This window comes from Candoia aspera, chromosome 4 (genome assembly GCF_035149785.1).
Source record: "Candoia aspera isolate rCanAsp1 chromosome 4, rCanAsp1.hap2, whole genome shotgun sequence".
Taxonomy (NCBI): domain Eukaryota; kingdom Metazoa; phylum Chordata; class Lepidosauria; order Squamata; family Boidae; genus Candoia; species Candoia aspera.
Window position 1 is genome coordinate 90,336,716 of NC_086156.1, and position 25,945 is coordinate 90,362,660.

At 40.5% G+C, this 25,945-nt stretch overlaps 1 protein-coding gene across 1 annotated transcript in view; it reads right to left on the minus strand.

Moving 5' to 3' along the window:
- The window catches only part of LOC134495498 (deleted in malignant brain tumors 1 protein-like), a 91,415-nt gene that overhangs the window by 18,719 nt on the left and 46,751 nt on the right, over window positions 1-25,945 (minus strand). Inside the window, exons 10-25 of the mRNA XM_063300992.1 lie at window positions 24,671-25,018; window positions 22,958-23,263; window positions 21,209-21,523; window positions 19,539-19,844; window positions 17,842-18,156; window positions 16,938-17,243; window positions 15,211-15,525; window positions 13,569-13,874; window positions 11,881-12,195; window positions 10,982-11,287; window positions 9,258-9,572; window positions 7,616-7,921; window positions 5,885-6,199; window positions 4,986-5,291; window positions 1,664-1,978; window positions 630-944 (exon numbers count right to left, since the gene is read on the minus strand). Of these exons, the coding sequence (XP_063157062.1) occupies window positions 630-944; window positions 1,664-1,978; window positions 4,986-5,291; window positions 5,885-6,199; window positions 7,616-7,921; window positions 9,258-9,572; window positions 10,982-11,287; window positions 11,881-12,195; window positions 13,569-13,874; window positions 15,211-15,525; window positions 16,938-17,243; window positions 17,842-18,156; window positions 19,539-19,844; window positions 21,209-21,523; window positions 22,958-23,263; window positions 24,671-25,018 (5,010 nt within the window). The remainder of the gene's footprint in view (window positions 1-629; window positions 945-1,663; window positions 1,979-4,985; window positions 5,292-5,884; window positions 6,200-7,615; window positions 7,922-9,257; window positions 9,573-10,981; window positions 11,288-11,880; window positions 12,196-13,568; window positions 13,875-15,210; window positions 15,526-16,937; window positions 17,244-17,841; window positions 18,157-19,538; window positions 19,845-21,208; window positions 21,524-22,957; window positions 23,264-24,670; window positions 25,019-25,945) is intronic.

A 25,945-nucleotide genomic window follows, 5' to 3' on the forward strand; every position in this document is an offset into this window, starting at 1 on the left:
CTAAAAAGGGCAGGTAGTCTTTTCCACATTTTTAGAGCCAGAACCTTTTCTGAAGTGTGCCTGAAATAGGATTTCTAAAGGAATGCCACAATTTAGATGCCTATACACAACAGTTACTGTATATCTGGAAGGTCCCATTTGTCATCTCACACAGATCCCCACTGCTATTGGTTTACCCACTTTTTCTCTGTTTAATAATAGTTAATAGTGACTTAAGTACTAGTGCAAAAATGACCACAGTGAAAATCAAGGCAGCTGCCAGTTTTCTCTCCAGTGCTGGGCCAAGCTAAGCTCCAAAGAAATAAACTTGTTGTTACCGCCATATTGAATTGACTGTTCAGTCTATTCAGCTTCTTTCAAGTTTGTCATACTACTTATCCCAATTCCTTGTACTAATTGTTCCCTCCACTTCTCCATCATAAATGACACAGAATTTAGGTGGTCTCTTCATCCCATCCCAGGACACATCATTTCTCCTCCACTTTGCAATTCACAACTTTGCCAGCATAAATATAAATGGTTTTATATTTTAATCTTGTTTTATTGTAAGCCACCCAGAGTCCCCCTGTTGGGGAGAGATGGGTGGTGAATAAATTTATAAAATAAAAAATAAATAAAAAATAAATTACCTGGACAAATAACACTTGCATCCTGTCCATGATTACAGTTGTTAGTCCCCTTGGTATTTGCTCTGCATTCTTGAATGGAATTTTCTGTGCCTTCACAATTGACATCATCCATCCAGATGCGGCCTGATCCACGCCCAAAATGAGCTCCACCTGGGGCTGATCCAGCACTTCCACAGCCCAGTTGCCTACATACAACTTCTACCTCTTTTAAGTCCCAAGTCTGGTCACAGACTGTCCCCCACTCGTCACTGTCTGATGTCCGAATCTCAACTCTTCCACTGCAGCGATTTGTGCCATTAACTAGTCTGAGATTCTCTGAAAATAAAGCAAAGAGATAAATGGATTAGCCTTCTAGAAAATGAGTTTAGGTGGTTCTGAAATATCAGGATGTGAATAAACCTTTTCCCAAGAGACAGGAAGGGTATTTCAAATTGAGCTAGACCTACAGTGGTCCTCAGAGAAACCAGCAAGAACAGAACAATTGGGAGAGATAATTTTCTTTGTAAACATATGTTCTGGTTCAGATTATGGGGATACATCAGTATTACTTTTACTAAATCCCCTCTCTCTTTTGTTGATTGTGTATATGACAGATGATACCAACATGTTTCCAGCATGAATCTGAGTCTTCACTAGTCTTCTTCTCTTGTTCAAATTGATTACATTTGCAATGCAGCACACAACCACATACTACCCTATCTAGAAATTAGATAATCTCCTTTCCCTGAGGAAGGAATCATCACCAGCTGGCAAAATATAGGAAGAAGTTGGACTGGATAAGTCCAAATGCCAGTCTAGCCAATAAACAGATGTCCTTGTGAAATCCACAAGCAAAACATTAGTGCAATACTCCATTACTCCTGCTGAGACTTATTCAGAAAACTTTGCAAGAAGCACATGAGACAGCTTACATAACAGTTCAAACCAGTGACTTCTCTGAAGATCAGGTACAGCTGAGATTTGGAAGCCAATCTGATTTAACTCTCCTTGTGTTGCTTTCTTCTAGTGTAGGATACATGCTCAAAGCCAGTTACCTGAACATACAACACCAGCATCTTCTCCATGGCTACAGTCATTGATTCCCCAAGGCTTGGCCTTGCAAGCAGAGAGGGAAGTTTCAGCTCCTGTGCATTCAACATCGTCCAACCAGATAGCATCAGTTCCTCGGCCAAACCGAGCTGAACGAGGGGCAGAAATGGCTGATCCACAGCCAAGGTATCGGCACACAACAACAGCTTCATTCATGTCCCAGTTGTCATCACAAATGGTCCCATACTGCTGGAGATGAAATACCTCCACCCTCCCAGTACACCGGTGTGAGCCGTTGACCACCCTGAGCTCCACTGGATCTGGAATGACAGAAGATATTACCACAAGACCAGTGACACTGAGGAGATTCCCCACAAAAGTAATGTGAACATTTTTACAACTTTGTGAGCCTTTGGCCATGTTGTCTGGAAATTCTAACAGCTCTTGTCTCAGCTAATTGTGATGGTGGGGGCACTGTGTCAGGGAAATCTGCTCTAGACTGATATCAGCACAATATCTTATTCTGACAAACGTTCATTTCTCAAATGTTGGTTACCTGCAAGCACACATGGTAGAAACTCTTTCATGGGAAAAATCAGCAAGTATGTCTGGAGGTGCTTATCCTTTCCTGAACCTGCTGATTATTCCTCAAATATATCCCAGATTGTTTTAGATTATTTTTTTTTCTACTGTGCCATTCCATCTTTGGAATGCACCGGGTCAAGAAATGTGCCAGGTATCCTTGTTTGTTTTTCAGCATCAGATTTTTATTTGCTGCTGCCTGTTAGGTTTTGTGTTTATGTCTTAACCTAGCCCACTTTTACTTCTTGTTTCTTTGCTATTTAGTTATTATTAACTATCATTAAATTAACTGTGATTTTGTATTATTAATTTTTATGAATGGTGATATTATTTTTCTGTTGCTGGCCACTGGAAGAGCATTACTGAAGACTATCCTCATTCTTCCTTTCTTTTCCTCTGTTTTCATTATGTCAGACTTTAGACTGCATGTTTCTTTGGTGCGAGCAGGTAAGGCAATAAACAAACAAACAAACATTACATCTCAGCTTGGTAGGAGGAAAAGCTGCAGAAAATCTGATAGATAATGGAGCAAGGAAAGAGCTAACTATTCCACCCATCCCCCTTTTTAAGTAAGCAATTAAAGAATAATGTTAACGTAAATATTAGTTAATCGCAAGAACTTTGAAATAAGAGGTTGGAATACCTCTTATTAAATCTCAATAGTTAAAGGATTATTGCTTCTTTTGAATTTAAGATAAAATTAATTCAACAAAATGTTTTTTTTAAGAAAAACTGCATTGGACACAGATGCTGGCTGTCTATTTCATTATGTTGGGAATCAAAAATGATTGAGGGGACTCTCACATATACTGTATGATATAGATTTTTCCTACTATTGTCTCATTTTGGTTTAACATTCATAAATTTATCAACATGGTTTTGAGAAGAGTTTAAAGACAGAAATGAGATTCTGAATCATTACCTAGCCATCCATCCATCCATCCATCCATCTATCTCTACCTATCTGCCTATTAAGAGACAGAGAATGGAATTTATCATTATATGAAGAACTATCAGTCATGTGGAGTAGCAAGAATGATTACTCTTGTAGAACGGAAAGTCATTGCTCCCTTGGATTTACAGTCTTAGACTGATGGTACATGTTCATTCTGCTTATGAACTTGCTGTCACTGTGATGGAAAGAGTGATTAACTCTGGGGTTAGGATCCAGTGCTGTTCGTTTGCCTGTTTCATGAAATGTTTACTATATATACTGTTGCCCCCCTTTTTTCCTTTTTACCCCTTTTTGCCTGGTTTCCGTTTCTTTCTTTTTTCCATTCCTGGCATATATTTTTTTTCTTTTTTCTCTATACATTAAAGCAAGGCTTCTCAAGCAAGTTTCCATGGCACCCTAGGGTTCCACAAGGGGTCACTAGGGTTTCCTTGGGAGATAATGATTTATTTAAAAAAAAATATTCCAAATTTGGGCAACTTCACATTAAAGAGGTAAGTTTCATTCTTCATTTTTAGTTTAAGAACACTGTTAATGCATCTATACAGGCCTACACATGAAACAAATATAATAATTTTGTAACTTGTGGCCATTATTTAAGCCTGAATATGCAGGGGTTCTCCGACGTCTGAAAAAAAATATTTCAAGGGTTCCTCCAGAGTCAAAAAGGTGGAGAAAGTCTGCATTAAAGGAAAAAAAAAAAGTGTCCCACATCCCTTATTTGCTGAATTTTCTAACAAATGTCCAGACTTTTGTGCAAGCATCTACTTTCAGTCTAAAACCAAAGCCTTGGTTATTCCAGTATTAAATTTATTCCTGGTTTATTCCAGGATTAAATTAAGGGATTTTTTTTTTTTTTGGTAGGAACGTCTTTTCCTTGCTTTCTTTTTTCCTTCACACTAGCAGCATTGCATCATTGTAAAGATACCCCAATTACATCTGGTATCATTATCATAAAATCCCTGGTGGAGCCCTAGTTGCAAGAAAGCAAGCAGCTTTTGGAAGAGTTTTATCATTTTCAATAATGTCCCCCTCTCTCCATCTCTGTGATGTCATCTGGGAAGACGAGATCTGCTGGAGGAGAAGGGCTTTCTGCCTGTCACTCTCCCCTGCAGAAAACACCCCCTGGAAAGGACAGTCTGAAGCCTTTTTCATTCTACACTTCACAACTAGTGGATACCAATTTTCACACATTGAGCTTTGCCACTGGACCAAGGAGACACAACCCTAAGGGGCATTTGCTTCTGGTTGTTCCCACTTACATTCATGTTGCATTTTTCAGAAGAGACAGAGAGGGATGACAGAGAATGCAAATGTTAGGAAAAAAGAACCTTGTTTATTCTTTCCATTGCTAATGGCAGCAGGAGTTCCAATCTCAAAAAAACAAATAAATACCCAACCAAGAGAACCATGTGTTCCTTTCATGCAGGGGGCTGGCAGGAAGCAAAACCTGGCTCTCCTGCTTTGAACAGGAGTCAGAGCTGTTTGCATTTTATTCTGAGTTTCCATCCCTTTGTAACCGACATCACCAGAACCTCAGGAGCTGATATGGGATTGATACAGTATATTGGTAAATTTACTAAGAAAAGTAAGTTCACCCTTGTTGGGGGTTAGAGGAAGATCTTGCAGATTAGACAAAAATATTATTCCAAAACATTTGAATAAAATGCTCCCTCCTTCTCAAATGTATATTCTTTAGTGATTTATGAAAATTAGAATTTTCAGCCATAATAAACATCCCCAAAGCAGTTGGCATAAAATAAAATAAAAATCCAAAGTCAGGTAAAACTAACCTGCACACTCCACCCCAGCATCTTCTCCATGGTTGCAGTTGTTCGTTCCCCAAGCACTTGCTGTACATTCACTGAGGGCGCTTTCTGTTCCTTGGCAGTTCACATCGTTCAGCCAGATCCTCCCTGTTCCCTGTCCAAAATATGCTTTTGTTTGGGCTCTCAAAGCAACACCACAGCCCATTTCCCTGCAGATGACCTCAGCATGCTTAAGGCCCCAGTGATCATCACACACAGTCCCCCACTGCTGGTCATGCGAGATCTCTACTCTTCCCGAGCAGTGGCTTGAGCCATTCACCAGTCGGAGTTCTGATGGGAAACAAAAGGTTGAAGAATCACGAGATCACAAAGTAAATTGTTGGCAAGGTTCTTGAATATCTAACTGCTGGGCCACTTCACCTGAAGGGGAGGAAAATGAGGAATATCGGCTTCTTCAGAGTAAGCATGGTTTTACACATCATCATTATCATCATCAACAATAAATCTCATTTTTGTTTTTCTCCACAAGGAGAAGCTACTCCTTCTTGACTCTTTTTGCTTCCAGAAAAGTTGGTTCGTGATATTTACAGAAAAGCAATTTTTAAAGAGCAAATGAATTACTTGAGATGAACAAACTCAGTCTTATTGAGAAAACTGCATTTTAATCTTAGTATAAAAGAAGCAGAGGGAGCAGGAGCTGAGAGGGAACAAATACCCAATTGAATAGACACATACAATCTTCTTCAACCCAACAGCTACATTTGGCCATTGAATGGCATGGCAGGAGCCATATGTAGGGCAATTGCATGTGGGCTGCCAAAATCTGAATGACCAGTAGATGGCAGAGCAAAGAGATACAATGCTAAACTATTATTTGGGGTCAATCTCCAAGCGCACAATATATTACTCTCCTAAGTGCACACCTGAGCATATGGCACCAGCATCTTCTCCATGGTTGCAGTTGTGTTCTCCCCAAGATTTTAGAACACAGTCCCGGAGGCCAGCTTCTGTTCCTTTACATGTGACATCATCCAGCCAAATGGGATCATTTCCTTTTCCAAAATGTGCTCCTCGTGGGGCCTCCAAGGCTACTCCACAGCCCAGTTCTCTGCATACAACTTCGGCATTGCTGATATCCCAGCCATCATCACAGACTGTTCCCCACTGTTGGTTGTGCAGCACTTCAACTCTCCCAGAGCAGCGGCTTGTTCCATTCACCAATCTGACTTCATTGGGGTCTGAAATGGTTAGACTCAGTGTTACTTTCCCACCTCTCTCACTAGGCAATATGAAAGCTATGCAGAATCAATACAGGAGCTTCTGGACCTATATCTGGCTTCATGTGTTACACTTAGCCATAATGTGCCTTGTTTGGTTGTGATTTGTGAATGGCCAAGGATTAAACCATGATTTATTCTAACAGAGTAAGTCATGATCTGACATTGTTGGCTTCAACATTGTTGGCAATTCCTGCTGACACAATTCCTGTGTCAGCAGGTATATGCAGTTTGTTTATCATTTCCTGATTTATTCCTGATCTGTCTTATGTCCCACTCAAGACTTTCGTGAAGCCTAAAGGACAAGGACACAAGACATCAACCACTAAAAAGGAAGGAACACAAACTAGAAATTGGCCAAACAAGATATTATTATTTTTTAGTCTGCAAGACTGTTTTTCTTCTGTCTGGGTGTGGTCTTGAACCAAACCATGGCTTGAAGTGGTATTTGAATCATGTATGTCTGAACACTTTCTAAGCTCATTATTAATGGCATCCATGGGGGGAGGAGGTGTCGAAAGAGAGGCAAGATAGCATTCCTGGCATCCCAATCCAAGCCCTGTTCCTTTGGTATGTGTGTTGACACGTACAAAGGGGCAGGACCTGTACAGCAATGCTGCAACTGCCATCTTGCTTGTTTTGACAGTCCCCACCCCATGGATGATGCTGGTCATTATACAAGATGTCCTACTTTTTCCACCTGGACTAAATGACTAGGAGGTAATCTTTGATTGGTTGTTTGATTGATTGATTATGTGCCATCAAGTCATTGTCGACTCTTAGTGACCACATAAATAGATTTTCACCATGATCTTAGACAATCTTAGACAAGCCACTTAACCTGCACCCGCAATTGTACTGACTTCCAGACAAAGAATCATCATCATCATCATCATGATTATCAACATCATCATCATCATCATCATCATCATCACCATCTTCATCATAACATTTAAAAAACAAAGAACAATAGGAAAAAAAACCACCTGCACAAAAACAGCACAAGGCAGAAGAACATTGATGGCAAAGGAAATAAACCCATTATCAATGAAATGCTCTGAATATTTAAACACAATCAAACTTGGCCTGCCTGCCTGCCCGCCTGCCTGCCTTCTGAAAGTACCTGAGATGTCTTGTGAGAGACTGTTCAGATACTGCTACTTTTTAGCACTACTGAGGGTACTTTAAATGGTGGTATGATCTGTCTGCAGGTCTGCCAAATATTCCTAACTTATTTCTAGAAATCATTCATTACCCTAAGCTGAGCTGAGCCATGTAGGTTTCATCTAGAAAATGCCATGGCCAGACAACTGGCAACCAAAGCAGGAGTCTGATCTTGATCTGGGCTCCTGGTTGCAACATAGCTGATCAAATTACCTGAGCATTCCACATTCGCATCCCTGCTGTGGTCACAGCTGTGCTCTCCCCAAGGTCTTTTCGGGCATTCATTCAGAAAAGCTTCTTTCCCTGTGCAGTTCACTCTGTCTAGCCAAATGGTTCCAGATCCTTGGCCAAACTGTGCTCCTCCAGTGGCTTTTATGGCAGTTCCACACTCCAGTTCCCTGCATACCACGTTGGCATCATTTAAATCCCAGTCTGCATCACACACAGTCCCCCATTGCTTGTTGTGATACACTTCAATCCTTCCTGAGCAACGAGTGGGTCCATCCATTAGTCGAAGTTCTGATGGGACAGAAGAAGTAAGCTCAGTAGTGCATCCTCTGAGTAAAATTTCCACAACCTTGACGGGAAACATATTTACCAGGGGGAAACAAAAATGTGATGCAAACATTGTACATACACAAACATGGATGCACGGACACAAAAAACATTTTTTTAAAAAAATATAAGCATCTGTTTAAAGAACCCAAAGGCTAATCTTGGGATAGCGGAAAGGACCTTGTAAGCAAAATCAGATCCAATACTGTCTGACATGTCCATGCCAGCCCAGTTAAAGGCACCCAGGTTTTTTGTTACTGACCACATCAGATTTCTGGGTAACCATTTGAAAGGCTTTGAACTACAGTCTTTTGAGCTAGTCTTTGCTACCTCACTTAAGGTGAAGTTTTTCTCTCCTATCCTATGAGGAGCCCAACTAAGTAGCAAGACTTTGGCAGATCTCAAAATGTCAAGCAGCACCGGGTCTATTTAGTGCTTGAATGGGAGAATACCAGGACATCCCAGGGCTATAGGCTAGTCTCGGATGCAACACAACCCAACCCAACACAACAAATACATGCAGAAAACAAACTCCCTCCTGGAAGAAAGCAATGGCTAGCAACTTCCATATTGCTCCAAGAAAGCAACATGGACATGTATACATAGACAACTGGAGTCAAGGGTATTTCCCAGTTCTTCATTGTTCTACCCTGACAGGAAAACCAAGTGCTATGTCGCCATGATCCCACCTCCCCTTCTCTTGGCAAAAACACTGATCAAGAGAGGGGAAGGATTGCATTATTTCCATTGGCCACTTCCTCCTCTTAAAAGCATTCCTGAAAGTTCTCTGAAATAAGAGGTGGTAAACACTTTAAGGGCAAGATATGTTTCAGAATTGTCTGCATCTGGTATATCACAAGAGGATAGTGATAACCCAATGTATTTTATTGCACTGGGGGTTCTTTCTCAATACGAGGCAGATTAAGCATTTTGTCATGTTTTTCCAGGATACTTTCCTCTTAATGTGGAAACAACTTGAAGGGGCTCTGGAAACCACATACCAGTTTTAGCCAACTTCTGCTTTCCTATTACTTTTTCACTTATTTCTTTATTATTCTTTCCTTACATTGAAACCACTTTGGGGTCAATTTTAAAGGAAGGCTGTTAAAATAGATACAAACATAAAATAAATGCACAAATATAAACAAAAATGAATAAACAAATAAATGCATAAATACTAGGCAGTCTATTTATCCACCAAATCATGAAAAACAAATCTATGAGATGTTTTCAGAATAAGATTGATCCAAAAAACTCCCATACTCCTTTTAAGTCCTGAGTTTTCATGAGTGCTTCTTACCTGCACATATCACACCAGCATCTTCTGTATGAGTGCAGTCATGTTCCCCCCATGCTTTTGCTGGACATTTGGTGATGGCTGTCTCTGACCCTGTGCAGTTTACACCATCCAGCCAGATGGGACCAGCCCCAGGTCCAAAACGAGAACCTTGCGGGGCCAAGAGAGCACTCCCACAGCCTAAATACTGGCATACAACCTTGGAATCATCAAGGTCCCAGTTGTCATCACAGATAGTTCCCCAGAGTTTATCATGCAAGATCTCAACTCTCCCAGAGCAATGATTGGGACCGTTTGATAATCTGATCTCAGGTGGTTCTGAAGAGGGAAACATTGATAAAAAATGAACGTTTGTGAAGATAGCTTACTCCATAATTGCTTTTCTACAATGTACCAATGTCTTTTCTAACACTGTGGCCCTCATTCTGTTTGTGTCTGAAAATGAATATAAGTGGAATGTTGTGACTGCTGAGAAGAGCACTAAATCGTGTTTGGTTCAAAAAGAGGAACTTTCTCCTACTAATGCCCTAGAACCTATGACATTATGCCTCCTGCATCACCCATTCTGAGTAGTTTTGCAGCTATTTTAAAGTTAAATAATGAAGATGATTATGTTATTTTAAGTTTGATAAAATGCATCATGAATCATGCTTTGCCATTGCAAGCAATCATTTGTACCTCATTCCCAGCCATTACATTGCTTATAGTCCCATACATCTGCAGTTATTATGACCATAAAGTCTAAATGTCCCTTTGTTTCATTTCCAGGCACATTTCCAGTGGTGGTGCTTGCAATTAGTCATCTCTGATATGTCTCTTATAGAGCCTCTTTTCTGATCTGCATATCTAAGATATGTTTGTAGTTTTTCTATTGAGCTTTCTATACTGAAAGTTTTGTTTTCTCCATGTCTTCATGATCTTAGGGAATTTTGAATGTGGCCTGAGGAAAATCACTCTATATATTACATGTGTGCATCTTGATTCTCAGATGAAACTCTTGTACTCTAGATTTTTAAATTCCCTCCAAATATACATAGAGCATTATAAGGAGGCTGTAGTTTGGTAGTAGTTCACTCCCAATCCCTCACTGAAAACTTGAAGAATTGCTGGCATCAGTACTAGACTAGACTGACCAACTCTGTCTGTTCAGGTGATAATGTTTATTGGGAGGTCATAATGTAGCTTATTTGCACTCAGCTTAATGATAAAATGTGTGAATATAGTCATTTTGACTTGCAAATGATGGATTATGGTTATATACTACATGAATCATAACAACTGTGGGTCATTCAACAAACCAGGATTAAAAAACCTCGGCTAAGTGTGGTGTGTGAATCTAGTAACTGAAAGACTGCATCCTGATGTTTTACAAATATCAGGATGAAGCCCTCTTTACCCCCTCTGCTTGTGAGTTGATGCCCAGCCATGAGTTCATTTAAAATGTGTGAAATTTGCTGGTCTACCTTGAAACTACCTTCAGAAAGAATCTGAGAGCACTTTTCCTAATTTACTAAGAAAAGTAAGTTCACCCTTGTTGGAGGTTAGAGGAAGATCTTGCAGATTAGACAAAAACATTATTATTACAAAACATTTGAATCTAATGCTCCCTCATTCTCAAATGTATATTCTTTAGCGATTTAGGAAGATTAGAATTTTCAGCCATAATAAACATCCCCAAAGCAGTTGGAATAAAATAAAATAAAAATCCAAAGTCAGGTAAAACTAACCTGCACACTCCACCCCAGCATCTTCTCCATGGTTGCAGTTGTTTGTTCCCCAAGCACTTGCTGTACATTCACTGAGGGCGCTTTCTGTTCCTTGGCAGTTCACATCATTCAGCCAGATCCTCCCTGTTCCCTGTCCAAAATATGCTTTTGTTTGGGCTCTCAAAGCGACACCACAGCCCATTTCCCTGCAGATGACCTCAGCATGCTTAAGGCCCCAGCGATCATCACACACAGTCCCCCACTGCTGGTCATGGAAGATCTCCACTCTTCCCGAGCAGCGGCTTGAGCCATTCACCAGTCGGAGTTCTGATGGGAAACAAAAGGTTGAAGAATCACGAGATCACAAAGTAAATTGTTGGCAAGGTTCTTGAATATCTAACTGCTGGGCCACTTCACCTGAAGGGGAGGAAAATGAGGAATAACAGCTTCTTCAGAGTAAGCATGGTTTTACACGTGATCATTATCATCATCAACAATAAATCTCATTTTTGTTTTTCTCCACAAGGAAAAGCTACTCCTTCTTGACCCTTTTTGCTTCCAGAAAAGTTAGTTCGTGATATTTACAGAAAAGAAATTTTTAAACAGCAAATGGCTTACTTGGGATGAACAAACTCAGTCTTATTGAGAAAACTGCATTTTAATTTTAGTATACCAGAAGCAGAGGGAGCAGGAGCTGAGAAGGAACAAATACCCAATTGAATAGACACATACACTCTTCTTCAACCCAACAGCTACATTTGGCCATTGAATGGCATGCCAGGAGCCATATGTAGGGCAATTGTATGTTGGCTGCCAAAATATGAATGACCAGTAGATGGCAGATCAAAGAGAAACAATGCTAAACTATTATTTGGTGTCAATCTCCAAGGCCATGATATATCGCTCTCCTAAGTGCACACCTGAGCATATTGCACCAGCATCTTCTCCATGGTTGCAGTTGTGTTCTCCCCAAGATTTTAGACGACAGTCCCGGAGGGCAGCTTCTGTTCCTTTACATGTGACATCATCCAGCCAAATGGGATCACTTCCTTTTCCAAAATGTGCTCCTTGTGGGGCCTCCAAGGCTCCTCCACAGCCCAGTTCCCTGCATACAACTTCGGCATCGCTGAGATCCCAGCCATCATCACAGACTGTTCCCCAAATTTGGTTGTGCAACACTTCAACTCTCCCAGAGCAGCGGCTTCTTCCATTCACCAATCTGACTGCATTGGGGTCTGAAATGGTTAGACTCAGTGTTACTTTCCCACCTCTCAGAGTAGGCAATATGAAAGCTATGCAGAATCAATACAGGAACGTCTGGACCTATATCTGGCTTCATGTGTTACACTTAGCCATAATGTGCCTTGTTTGGTTGTGATTTGTGAATGGCCAAGGATTAAACCATGATTTATTCTAACAGAGTAAGTCATGATCTGACATTGTTGGCATCAACACTGTTGGAATGTTCCTGCTGACACAATTCCAGTGTCAGCAGGAATATGCAGTTTGTTTATCATTTCCTGATTTATTCCTGATCTGTCTTATGTCCCACTCAAGACTTTCGTGAAGCCTAAAGGACAAGGACACAAGACATCAACCACTAAAAAGCAAGGAACACAAACTAGAAATTGGCCAAACAAAATATTATTATTTTTTATTCTGCAAGACTGTTTTTCTTTTGGCTGGGTGTGGTCTTGAAACAAGCCATGGCTTGAAGTGGTATTTGAAATCATGTATGTTTGAACAATTTCTAAGCTCATTATTAATGGCATCCATGGGGTAGGGAGATGTTAAAAGAGAGGCAAGAGAGCATTCCTGGCATCCCAATCCAAGCCCTGTTCCTTTGGTATGTGTGTTGACACGTACAAAGGGGCAGGACCTGTACAGCAATGCTGCAACTGCCATCTTGCTTATTTTGACAGTCCCCCAGCCCATGGATGCTGCTGGTCATTATGAAAGATGTCCTACTTTTTCCACCATGACTAAATGACTAGGAGGTAATCTTTGATTGGTTGTTTGATTGATTGATTATGTGCCATCAAGTCATTGTCGACTCTTAGTGACCACATAAATAGATTTTCACCATGATCTTAGACAATCTTAGACAAGCCACTTAACCTGCACCCGCAATTCTACTGACTTCCAGACAAGGAATCATCATCATCCTCATCATCATCATCAACATCATCACATTTAAAAACAAAGAACAATAGGAAAAAAAAACACCTGCACAAAAACATCACAAGGCAGAAGAACATAGATGGCAAAGGAAATAAACCCACTATCAATGAAATGGTCTGAATATTTAAACACAATCAAACATGGCCTGCCTGCCTGCCTGCCTTCTGAAAGTACCTGAGAAGTCTTGTGAGAGACTGTTCAGATACTGCTACTTTTAGGACTACTGAGGGTACTTTAAATGGTGGTATGATCTGATTGCATGTCTGCCAAATATTCCTAACTTATTTCTAGGAATCATTCATTACCCTAAGCTGAGCTGAGCCATGTAGGTTTCATCTAGAAACTGCCATGGCCAAACAACTGGCAACCAAAGCAGGAGTCTGATCTTGATCTGGGCTCCTGGTTGCAACATAGCTGATCAAATTACCTGAGCATTCCACATACGCATCCCTGCTGTGGTCACAGCTGTGCTCTCCCCAAGGTCTTTTCAGGCATTCATTCAGAAAAGCTTCTTTCCCTGTGCAGTTCACTCTATCTAGCCAAATGGTTCCAGATCCTTGGCCAAACTGTGCTCCTCCAGTGGCTTTTATGGCAGTTCCACACTCCAGTTCCCTGCATACCACGTTGGCATCATTTAAATCCCAGTCTGCATCACACACAGTCCCCCATTGCTCGTTGTGATACACTTCAATCCTTCCTGAGCAACGAGTGGGTCCATCCATTAGTCGAAGTTCTGATGGGACAAAAGAAGTAAGCTCAGTAGTGCATCCTCTGAGTAAAATTTCCACAAGCTTGACGGGAAACATATTTACCAGGGGGAAACAAAAATGTGATGCAAACATTGTACATACACACACATGGATGCACGGACATAAAAAACATTTTTTTTTAAAAATATAAGCATCTGTTTAAAGTACCCAAATGCTAATCTTGGGATAGCAGAAAGTACCTTGTAAGCAAAATCAGATCCAATACTGTCTGACATGTCCATGCCAGCCCAGTTAAAGGCACCCAGGTTTTTTGTTACTGACCACATCAGATTTCTGGGTAACCGTTTGAAAGGCTTTGAACTACAGTCTTTTGAGCTAGTCTTTGCTACCTCACTTAAGGTGAAGTTTTTCTTTCCTATCCTATGATGAGCCCAACTAAGTAGCAAGACTTTGTCAGATCTCAAAAAGTCAGGCGGCTCCGGGTCTACCTAGTGCTTGAATGGGAGAATACCAGGACATCCCAGGGCTATAGGCTAGTCTCGGATGCAACAAAACACTACACAACACAAGAAATACTTGCAGAAAACAAACTCCCTCCTGGAAGAAAGCAATGGCTAGCAACTTCCATATTGCTCCAAGAAAGCAACATGGACATGTATACATAGACAACTGGAGTCAAGGGTATTTCACAGTTCTTCATTGTTCTACCCTGACGGGGAAACAAAGTGCTATGTCGCCATGATCCCACCTCCCCTTCTCTTGGCAAAAACACTGATCAAGAGAGGGGAAGGACTGCATTATTTCCATTGGCCACTTCCTCCTCTTACAAGCATTCCTGAAAGTTCTCTGAAATAAGAGGTGGTAAACTGTTTAAGGGCAAGATATGTTTCAGAATTGTCTGCATCTGGTATATCACAACAGGATAGTGAAAACTCAATGTATTTTATTGCACTGGGGGTTCTTTGTCAATACTAGGCAGATTAAGCATGTTGTCATGTTTTTCCAGGCTACTTTCCTCTTAATGAGGAAACAACTTGAAGGGCCTCTGGAAACCACATACCAGTTTTAGCCAACTTCTGCTTTCCTATTACTTTTTCACTTATCTCTTTAATATTCTTTTCTTACATTGAAACCACTTTGGGATTACTTTTAAAGGAAGGCTGTTAAAATAGATACAAACATAAAATTAATGCACAAATATAAACAAAAATGAATAAACAAATAAATGCATAAATACTAGGCAGTCTATTTATCCACCAAATCATGAAAAAGGAATCTATGATATTTTTTCAGAATAAGATTGATCCAAAAAACTCCCATACTCATTTTCAGTCCTGAGTTTTCATGAGTGCTTCTTACCTGCACATATCACACCAGCATCTTCTGTATGAGTGCAGTCATGTTTCCCCCATGCTTTTGCTGGACATTTGCTGATGGCTGTCTCTGACCCTGTGCAGTTTATACCATCCAGCCAGATGGGACCAGCTCCAGGTCCAAAACGAGAACCTCGCGGGGCCGAGAGGGCACTCCCACAGCCTAAATACTGGCATACAACCTCGGAATCATCAAGGTCCCAGTTGTCATCACAGATAGTTCCCCAGATTTTATCATGCAAGATCTCAACTCTCCCAGAGCAACGATTGGGACCATTTGATAATCTGATCTCAGGTGGTTCTGAAGAGGGAAACAGTGATAAGGAATGAACATTTCTGAACATAGCTTACTCCATAATTGCTTTTCTACAATGTACCAATGTCTTTTCTAACACTGTGGCCCTCATTCTGTTTGTGTCTGAAAATGAATATAAGTGGAATGTTGTGACTGCTGAGAAGAGCACTAAATCGTGTTTGGTTCAAAAAGAGGAACTTTCTCCTACTAATGCCCTAGAACCTATGACATTATGCCTCCTGCATCACCCATTCTGAGTAGTTTTGCAACTATTTTAAAGTTAAATAATGAAGATTATTATGTTATTTTAAGGTGGATAAAATGCATCATGAATCATGCTTTGCCATTGCAAGCAATCATTTGTACCTCATTCCCAGCCATTACATTGCTTATAGTCCCCTACATCTGCAGTTATTATGACCATAAAGTCTAAATGACCCTTCGTTTCATTCCAGACACATTTCCAGTGGTGGAGCTTGCACTTAGTCATCTCTGATAAGTCTCTTATAGACCCTCTTTATCTGATCTGCATATCTAAGGTATGTTTGTAGTTTTTCTTATGAGCTATCTATACCGAAAGTTTTGTTCTCTCCATGTCTTCATGATTTAAGGAAATTTTGAATGTGGCCTGAGGAAAATCACTCTATATATTACATGTGTGCATCTTGACTCTCAGATGAAACTCTTGTACTCTAGATTTTTAAATTCTCTCCAAATATACATAGAGCATTATAAGGAGGCTGTAGTTTGGTAGTAGTTCAGTCCCAATCCCTCATTGAAAACATGAAGTATTGCTGGCATCAGTACTAGATTAGACTGACCAACGTTATCTGTTCAGGTGATAATGTTTATTGGGAGGTCATAATGTAGCTTATTGGCATTCAGCTTAATGATACAATGTGTGAACATAGTCATTTTGACTTGCAAATAATGGATTATGTTTATATACTACATGAATCATAACAACTGTGGGTCATTCAACAAACCAGGATTAAGAAAAACTTGGCTTTATGTGGTGTGTAAATCTAGTAACTGAAAGACTGCAGCCTGATGTTTTACAAATATCAAAGAGGATGAAGCCCTCTTTACCCCCTCTGCTTGTGAGTTGATGCCCAGCCATGAGTTCATTTAAAATGTGTGAAATTTGCTGGTCTACCTTGAAACTACCTTCAAACAGAATCTGAGAGCATTTTTTCCTAATTTTCTAAGAAAAGTAAGTTCACCCTTGTTGGAGGTTAGAGGAAGATCTTGCAGATTAGACAAAAATATTATTCCAACATATTTGAATCTAATGCTCCACCATTCTCACATGTATATTCTTTAGCGATTTATGAAGATTAGAATTTTCAGCCACAATAAACATCCCCAAAGCAGTTGGAATAAAATAAAATAAAAATCCAAAGTCAGGTGAAACTAACCTGCACATTCCACCCCAGCATCTTCTCCATGGTTGCAGTTGTTCGTTCCCCAAGCACTTGCTGTACATTCACTGAGGGTGCTTTCTGTTCCTTGGCAGTTCACATCATCCAGCCAGATCCTCCCTGTTCCCTGTCCAAAATATGCTTTTGTTTGGGCTCTCAAAGCGACACCACAGCCCATTTCCCTGCAGATGACCTCAGCATGCTTAAGGCCCCAGCGATCATCACACACAGTCCCCCACTGCTGGTCATGCAAGATCTCCACTCTTCCCGAGCAGCGGCTTGAGCCATTCACCAGTCGGAGTTCTGATGGGAAACAAAAGGTTGAAGAATCACGAGATCACAAAGTAAATTGTTGGCAAAGTTCTTGGATATCTAACTGCTGGGCCACTTCACCTGAAGGGGAGGAATATAAGGAATAACGGCTTCTTCAGAGTAAGCATGGTTTTACACGTGATCATTATCATCATCAACAATAAATCTCAATAAATCTTTGTTTTTCTCCACAAGGAGAAGCTACTCCTTCTTGACCCTTTTTGCTTCCAGAAAAGTTAGTTCGTGATATTTACAGAAAAGCAATTTTTAACGAGCAAATGACTTACTTGGGATGAACAAACTCAGTCTTATTGAGAAAACTGCATTTTAATTTTAGTATACCAGAAGCAGAGGGAGCAGGAGCTGAGAGGGAACAAATACCCAATTGAATAGACACTTACACTCTTCTTCAACCCAACAGCTACATTTGGCCATTGAATGGCATGCCAGGAGCCATATGTAGGGCAATTGTATGTCGGCTGCCAAAATATGAATGACCAGTAGATGGCAGAGCAAAGAGATACAATGCTAAACTATTATTTGGGGTCAATCTCCAAGGCCATGATATATCGCTCTCCTAAGTGCACACCTGAGCATATGGCACCAGCATCTTCTCCATGGTTGCACTTGTGTTGTCCCCAAGATTTTAGATCACAGACCCGGAGGGCAGCTTCTGTTCCTTTACATGTGACCTCATCCAGCCAAATGGGATCACTTCCTTTTCCAAAATGTGCTCCATGTGGGGCCCCCAGGGCTACTCCACAGCCCAGTTCTCTGCATACAACTTCGGCATCGCTGAGATCCCAGCCATCATCACAGACTGTTCCCCACTGTTGGTTGTGCAGCACTTCAACTCTCCCAGAGCAGCGGCTTCTTCCATTCACCAATCTGACTTCATTGGGGTCTGAAATGGTTAGACTCAGTGTTACTTTCCCACCTCTCACAGTAGGCAATATGAAAGCTATGCAGAATCAATACAGGAGCTTCTGGACCTATATCTGGCTTCATGTGTTACACATAGCCATAATGTGCCTTGTTTGGTTGTATTTTGTGAATGGCCAAGGATTAAACCATGATTTATTCTAACAGAGTAAGTCATGATCTGACATTGTTGGCTTCAACATTGTTGGCATGTTCCTCTTGACACAATTCCAGTGTCAGCAGGAATATGCACTTTGTTTATCATTTCCTGATTTATTCCTGATCTGTCTTGTGTCCCACTCAAGACTTTCATGAAGCCTAAAGGACAAGGACACAAGACATCAACCACTAAAAAGCAAGGAACACAAACTAGAAATTGGCCAAACAAGATATTATTATTTTTTAGTCTGCAAGACTGTTTTTCTTTTGGCTGGGTGTGGTCTTGAAACAAACCATGGCTTGAAGTGGTATTTCAATCATGTATGTTTGAACAATTTTCTAAGCTCATTATTAATGGCATCCTTGTGGTGGGGAGGTGTCAAAAGTGAGGCAAGAGAGCATTCGGGGAATCCCAATCCAAGCCCTGTTCCTTTGGTATGTGTGTTGACACGTACAAAGGGGCAGGACCTGTACAGCAATGCTGCAACTGCCATCTTGCTTGTTTTGACAGTCTCCCACCCCATGGATGCTGCTGGTCATTATACAAGATATCCTACTTTTTCCACCTGGACTAAATGACTAAGAGGTAATCTTTGATTGATTGATTGATTGATTGATTGATTGATTGATTATGTGCCATCAGGTCATTGTCGACTCTTAGTGACCACATAAATAGATTTTCACCACGATCTTAGACAACCTTAGACAAACCACTTAACCTGCACCCGCAATTCTACTGACTTCCACACAAGGAATCATCATCATCATCATCATCATCAACACCATCACATTTAAAAACAGAGAACAATAGGAAAAAAAACCTCCTGCACAAAAACAGCACAAGGCAGAAGAACATTGATGGCAAAGGAAATAAACCCATTATCAATGAAATGGTCTGAATATTTAAACACAATCAAACGTGGCCTGCCTGCCTGCCTGCCTTCTGAAAGTACCTGAGAAGTCTTGTGAGAGACTGTTCAGATATTGCTACTTTTGGGACTACTGAGGCTACTTTAAATGGTGGTATGATTGGTCTTCATGTCTGCCAAATATTCCTAACTTATTTCTAGGAATCATTCATTACCCTAAGCTGAGCTGAGCCATGTAGGTTTAATCTAGAAACTGCCATGGCCAAACAACTGGCAACCAAAGCAGGAGTCTGATCTTGATCTGGGCTCCTGGTTGCAACATAGCTGATCAAATTACCTGAGCATTCCACATTCGCATCCCTACTGTGGTCACAGCTGTGCTCTCCCCAAGGTCTTTTCGGGCATTCATTCAGAAAAGCTTCTTTCCCTGTGCAGTTCACTCTGTCTAGCCAAATGGTTCCAGATCCTTGGCCAAACTGTGCTGCTCCAGTGGCTTTTATGGCAGTTCCACACTCCAGTTCCCTGCAAACCACGTTGGCATCATTTAAATCCCAGTCTGCATCACACACAGTCCCCCATTGCTTGTTGTGATACACTTCAATCCTTCCTGAGCAACGAGTGGGTCCATCCATTAGTCGAAGTTCTGATGGGACAGAAGAAGTAAGCTCAGTAGTGCATCCTCTGAGTAAAATTTCCACAACCTTGAGGGGAAACATATTTACCAGGGGGAAACAAAAATGTGATGCAAACATTGTACATACACAAACATGGATGCACACACAAACAAAAAATATATATATTTTTTTAAATATAAGCATCTGTTTAAAAAACCCAATTGCTAGTCATGGGATAGCAGAAAGTACCTTGTAAGCAAAATCACATCCAATACTGTCCGACATGTCCATGCCAGCCCAGTTAAAGGCACCCAGGTTTTTTGTTACTGCCCACATCAGATTTCTGCGTAACCATTTGAAAGGCTTTGAACTACAGTCTTTTGAGCTAGTCTTTGCTACCTCACTTAAGGTGAATTTTTTTCTTTCCTATCCTATGTGAGCCCAACTAAGTAGCAAGACTTTGTCAGATCTCAAAATGTCAAGCAGCACCGGGTCTACTTAGTGCTTGAATGGGAGAATACCAGGACATCCCAGGGCTATAGGCTAGTCTCGGATGCAACACAACCCAACCCAACACAAGAAATACTTGCAGAAAACAAACTCCCTCCTGGAAGAAAGCAATGGCTAGCAACTTCCATATTGCTCCAAGAAAGCAACATGGACATGTATACATAGACAACTGGAGTCAAGGGTATTTCACAGTTCTTCATTGTTCTACCCTGACGGGGAAACAAAGTGCTATGTCACCATGATCCCACCTCCCCTTCTCTTGGCAAAAACACTGATCAAGAGAGGGGAAGGACTGCATTATTTCCATTGGCCACTTCCTCCTCTTACAAGCATTCCTGAAAGTTCTCTGAAATAAGAGGTGGTACACTGTTTAAGGGCAAGATATGTTTCAGAATTGTTTGCATCTGGTATATCAGAACAGGATAGTGATAACCCAATGCACTTTATTGCACTGGGGGTTCTTTGTCAATACGAGGCAGATTAAGCATGTTGTCATGTTTTTCCAGGCTACTTTCCTCTTAATGAGGAAACAACTTGAAGGGCCTCTGGAAACCACATACCAGTTTTAGCCAACTTCTGCTTTCCTATTACTTTTTCACTTATTTCTTTATTATTCTTTCCTTACATTGAAACCACTTTGGGATTACTTTTTAAGGAAGGCTGTTAAAATAGATACAAACATAAAATAAATGCACAAATATAAACAAAAATGAATAAACAAATAAACAAATAAATGCATAAAAGCATAAATGCATAAATACTAGGCAGTCTATTTATTCACCAAATCATGAAAAAGGAATCTATGATATTTTTTCAGAATAAGATTGATCCAAAAAACTCCCATACTCAGTTTCAGTCCTTTGTTTTCATGAGTGCTTCTTACCTGTACATATCACACCAGCATCTTCTGTATGAGTGCAGTCATGTTCTCCCCGTGCTTTTGCTGGACATTTGGTGATGGCTGTCTCTGACCCTGTGCAGTGTACACCATCCAGCCAGATGGGACCAGCTCCTGGCCCAAAATGAGAACCTCGCGGGGCCGAGAGGGCACTCCCACAGCCTAAATACTGGCATACAACCTCGGAATCATCAAGGTCCCAGTTGTCATCACAGATAGTTCCCCAGAGTTTATCATGCAAGATCTCAACTCTCCCAGAGCAACGATTGGGACCATTTGATAATCTGATCTCAGGTGGTTCTGAAGAGGGAAACAGTGATAAGGAATGAACATTTCTGAACATAGCTTACTCCATAATTGCTTTTCTACAATGTACCAATGTCTTTTCTAACACTGTGGCCCTCATTCTGTTTTTGTCTGAAAATGAACATAAGTGGAATGTTGTGACTGCTGAGAAGAGCACTAAATCATGTTTGGTTCAAAAAGAGGAACTTTCTCCTACTAATGGCCTAGAACCTAGGACATTATGCCTCCTGCATCAACCATTCTGAGTAGTTTTGCAACTATTTTAAAGTTAAATAATGAAGATGATTATGTTATTTTAAAGGTGGATAAAATGCATCATGAATCATGCTTTGCCATTGCAAGCAATCACTTGTACCTCGTTTCCAGCCATTACATTGCTTATAGTCCCATACATCTGCAGTTATTATGACCATAAAGTCTGAATGACCCTTCCTTTCATTTCCAGGCACAAATGCCCAGATGTGTGACTGCAGATATATATGTGCAAAAGTTAGAGGGAACTAATAAAAGTGCTGATAATCTGATGGAAGTTTTGGAAAAAAACAGCTCTAAATTGCTATGTGACATGAAAAGGAAATTATTTTATAGTTTTTCATAAAAATAATCTTTAGTCTTTCCCTTCTTTGCAAATCAAATATTCTTATCCTCTGTGGGTTCTAAGAACATCACAGAATCTTGCTTTCAGAAGGTATAGTAGGAAATTAAAAATGGATTTTCATAAATTAGATTTAGAGGATCTTTACCAATGCAACTTTGAGGAAAACAATAGAGAAACAAATGAGAGTTAAACAGCTCATTTGCCCCATCTTTAATTTCTAGAGGACATTAGCTCCCCATGGAAGACTTTTGATGTCATCCTTATGAGTGGTGGATGACATTTGGAAAAAAAAGAAGGGGAAATTTGTCAGATCTTTTATGTCCTTCAAGATGACTTTGAGCAGATTTCCTATTTTTCCCCATCCCCAAGGCAATAATTGCTATTTCCCTTCTCCTCCTCCTCCTCCTCCTCCTCCTCCTCCTCCTCCTCCTCCTCCTCCTCCTCCTCCTCCTCCTCGTCTTCTTCTTCTTCTTCTTCTTCTTCTTCTTCTTCTTCTTCTTCTTCTTCTTCTTCTTCTTCTTCTTCTTCTTCTTCTTCTTCTTCTTCTTCTTTTGTCTAAGCTCCTTTCTCTTTATACCCGCCTGACATCTTTGGAAGAAAAGGACAATGACACTTTATAAGATAATTGATGAATGAGGAACACTCTTCAAGGAGTGATTTTCATCCCACAATCTGCCAGTTTCTAATCCAGTTTCGTGCTGGAATTGGTTCCACTGCTCCAGAATTTTTTTAAAAAAATTGATGAACAAACAAGATCCCCACAAACAAGGGAAACAGAATATTCAATCTTTTATCAAGATGTTTTTCCTCTAATGTTTTGTGATTATTACCTTCGCACTCCACCCCAGCGTCCTTGCTGTGGCTACAGCTGTGTTCTGTCAAGATTTTCGGAGGACATTTTCTTAGACTGTCTTCTTCCCCTGTGCAATTCATCTGATCCATCCAGACTGGACCAGTTCCTTGTCCAAATTTAGCTGCACCTGCTGCTGCTAATGCATTGCCACAGCCCACTTCTCGGCACACCACATTGGCATCAGCTAAGTCCCAGCCATTATCACATATTGTTCCCCATGTTTGGTTAAACAGCACCTCGACTCTGCCAGTGCAAGGGGTAGAACCGCCTGCCAGTCTCATCTCTGCATAGAGAGAAAAAGAGAGAATGGAAAGCTAATTCAGTGCAGTAGATGCAAACATGGCAGGCTTTCAGTGTAGCCATTCCTGGATTAAAGAGCAAGCAAAGAGCATATTTATAACTTGCAGACAAAAGCAGTCACAGCTTCAATGACACTAATGCCAGCATTCTTTGCATTTGATAGGGGCCCATCTAATTACTTGTGTGGGGTCACCAACAGCATAGACTGACAGAATCCATCAGCTTTGTTTATCCCAACATCATAGAAATCTACCAGTTTTGTTTTATTTTTAATCATTGTGGGTTGACCTACCTTCTGAGAATCTTCTGAATTATTTTAAAAACATATATGGGCCACCTTACGTGGCAAAGTGATAGTTAAGTTGATGGTAGAAGGAATGCTTTTGTTTGCTCCAACTGAGCATCTACTGGAAGATGTTAAGTTTTAAGTTAAGAAAAATGTGCCTTTCCCATCTTTGACCTGCTATCTTTCCAGAACTTGATGCCATCTGTCACGAGGTCTTTTGGATTTCATTACTGATTGCTATGCTATCTCCTTTCTCTTGTGGAAGAAAATCCTATGTGGACAGTAAGTATGTTCTCCTTGAGGATGGTCATGCTATGAGAAGCTTTTGTAGCTTCTGGCAGGGATCTTACAAAGAAAGTTAGAGTCCCCGCCACACAGAGCTTAACCATATCCTTTTTCTTTCATTACTCCTCCCCTTCTTAAATATAACAGTGCTCAGACTTGGCCAGTCTTAGAAGCCAAGTAGAGTTAGACCCAGTTAGTACTTGGACAGGGGACCATGTGGGAAATCCAGAACTGTTAGTTGGATTGAGATATCAAAAAATCATCCCAGAAAAAAACAATGATCAACCATCTCTTTAACGATGCCAGGCAAACTACAACCACCAGAAATCAAGCTCAACCTGAGGACATTTTTACCATTTTTAAGTCTCATATTGGTTCACAGGTACTGCTGGTGTTGCAGACAGAGGTTATTGAGTTTAGTTCCAAGTGATAGTTAAATTGTCCTCTTCTAATATCTGGAGCTATTCTATGTATATGCCTTTCTTTTGTTGTGGTAAATATCACTTATCACCACAAAAGAACATGTTTTCACTGAAATATGTACAACACAAAACTTTTCTGGTGCATTAATTGTTTGTGATAAGTTTATCATTCCAAGCTTGCAAATCCAAAGGTGCTATCCAACTACTTATTCTGTAATGCATGTGTACCTTTAGCAGTTGCTTGGGTTACAGTAATTCCCTCCATGCCATTAAAAGCTTGACTTGTTGAAACCTTCTTATCAATCACCTTTATTAGTACATACACAGGCCATGCGACCTGGCAAACTTGATGATGTTAGAAGGCAAGTGTGACACAACTCATAGTTGATGAACTCACCTGAGCACACAACACCAGCATCTTCTCCATGATGGCAATCATTTTCTCCCCAAGGTCTTGATGGGCACTGATTGAGGGAGCTCTCCGTCCCTACACATTGAACATCATCCATCCAGATGCGACCAACTCCTCTGCCAAAATGTGATTCCCTTGGTGCTGATATTGCACCGGCGCAGCCCAGCTGCCGGCATACAACGCGGGCATCTTCAATGCCCCAGCTATCGTCACAAACAGTACCCCACACATCATTATGGAGTACTTCCAGTCTTCCTGCACAGCGACTTGAACCATTCACCAGGCGGATATCTGCTTGCTCTGCAACTGCTGGCAGGCTGGTCCAAACTGTACCTATGAAAGCAAATTTCATAGAGTGGATTAATAAGGAGAGTGGACAGGACAGGATGGATTAAAAAAAAAGGTTGCTTTATATAATTGCTTTGAGAATATAGCAACAGAAGAGAAAGAAGGGAATTAATGAAAAAGTTTGAGAAGCACTTGCTGGATTAGAATAATATGTAGCAACTCTCAATAGGCTATAAGGGTAGTGGACATCATAGCCTTTGCCAAAGCCTCTTTCACCACCTTTGCTTGAATGCAGATCTTACTACTTACTACTTATGCTCTCAATCTTATTTCAAATCAAAACATGTTGTCCAGGAATTTAGAGTAGTCTAAGAAAACAAGGATAAAGAGATGGTAGGTTAATTGAACAGATCCTAATAATTTTGGGAATTTTTTTTTTAGAAAAGTCCTGTAGCTTACAACTCTGTTTAGTGCTGCTCTAAAGAAGTTAAAGAAATTAATGGGGACTTACCTACAATTGCCAATAAACCTTTTAACAAGAGCAGGTAAGTAAGATGGAAATCATATTTCCAAACTGAAATACAACTTACAAAGTAAACCTAATGAAATATTGGTGGTCACCATTACTACTTTACCTTGTTCAGCTTTATAAATATATTGGGTTTAATCACAGAAGCACAAATGATGCTTTAGGCATATCTCCCAAGACATTTTATTGCAAATTTTCATTTTGGAAAAAGGAGAAACTTAGCAGCACAATTGACCAAGAGATTGCTGAATGAACATCCATCAAAAGGTTACAGGCTATCTCAAAAGAATGGATTTTATAACACATTGCAATTGTTAATTGATCTTGTGTAATTTACATCTGTATAACCAACCTGCCTTTCCTTCCTTTCCCTGCCTCCTCATCCCAATTTAAATCCTATGTTAGTTTAGCATCTGATAAGTGAGCTTAGTTCATGAAAGCCT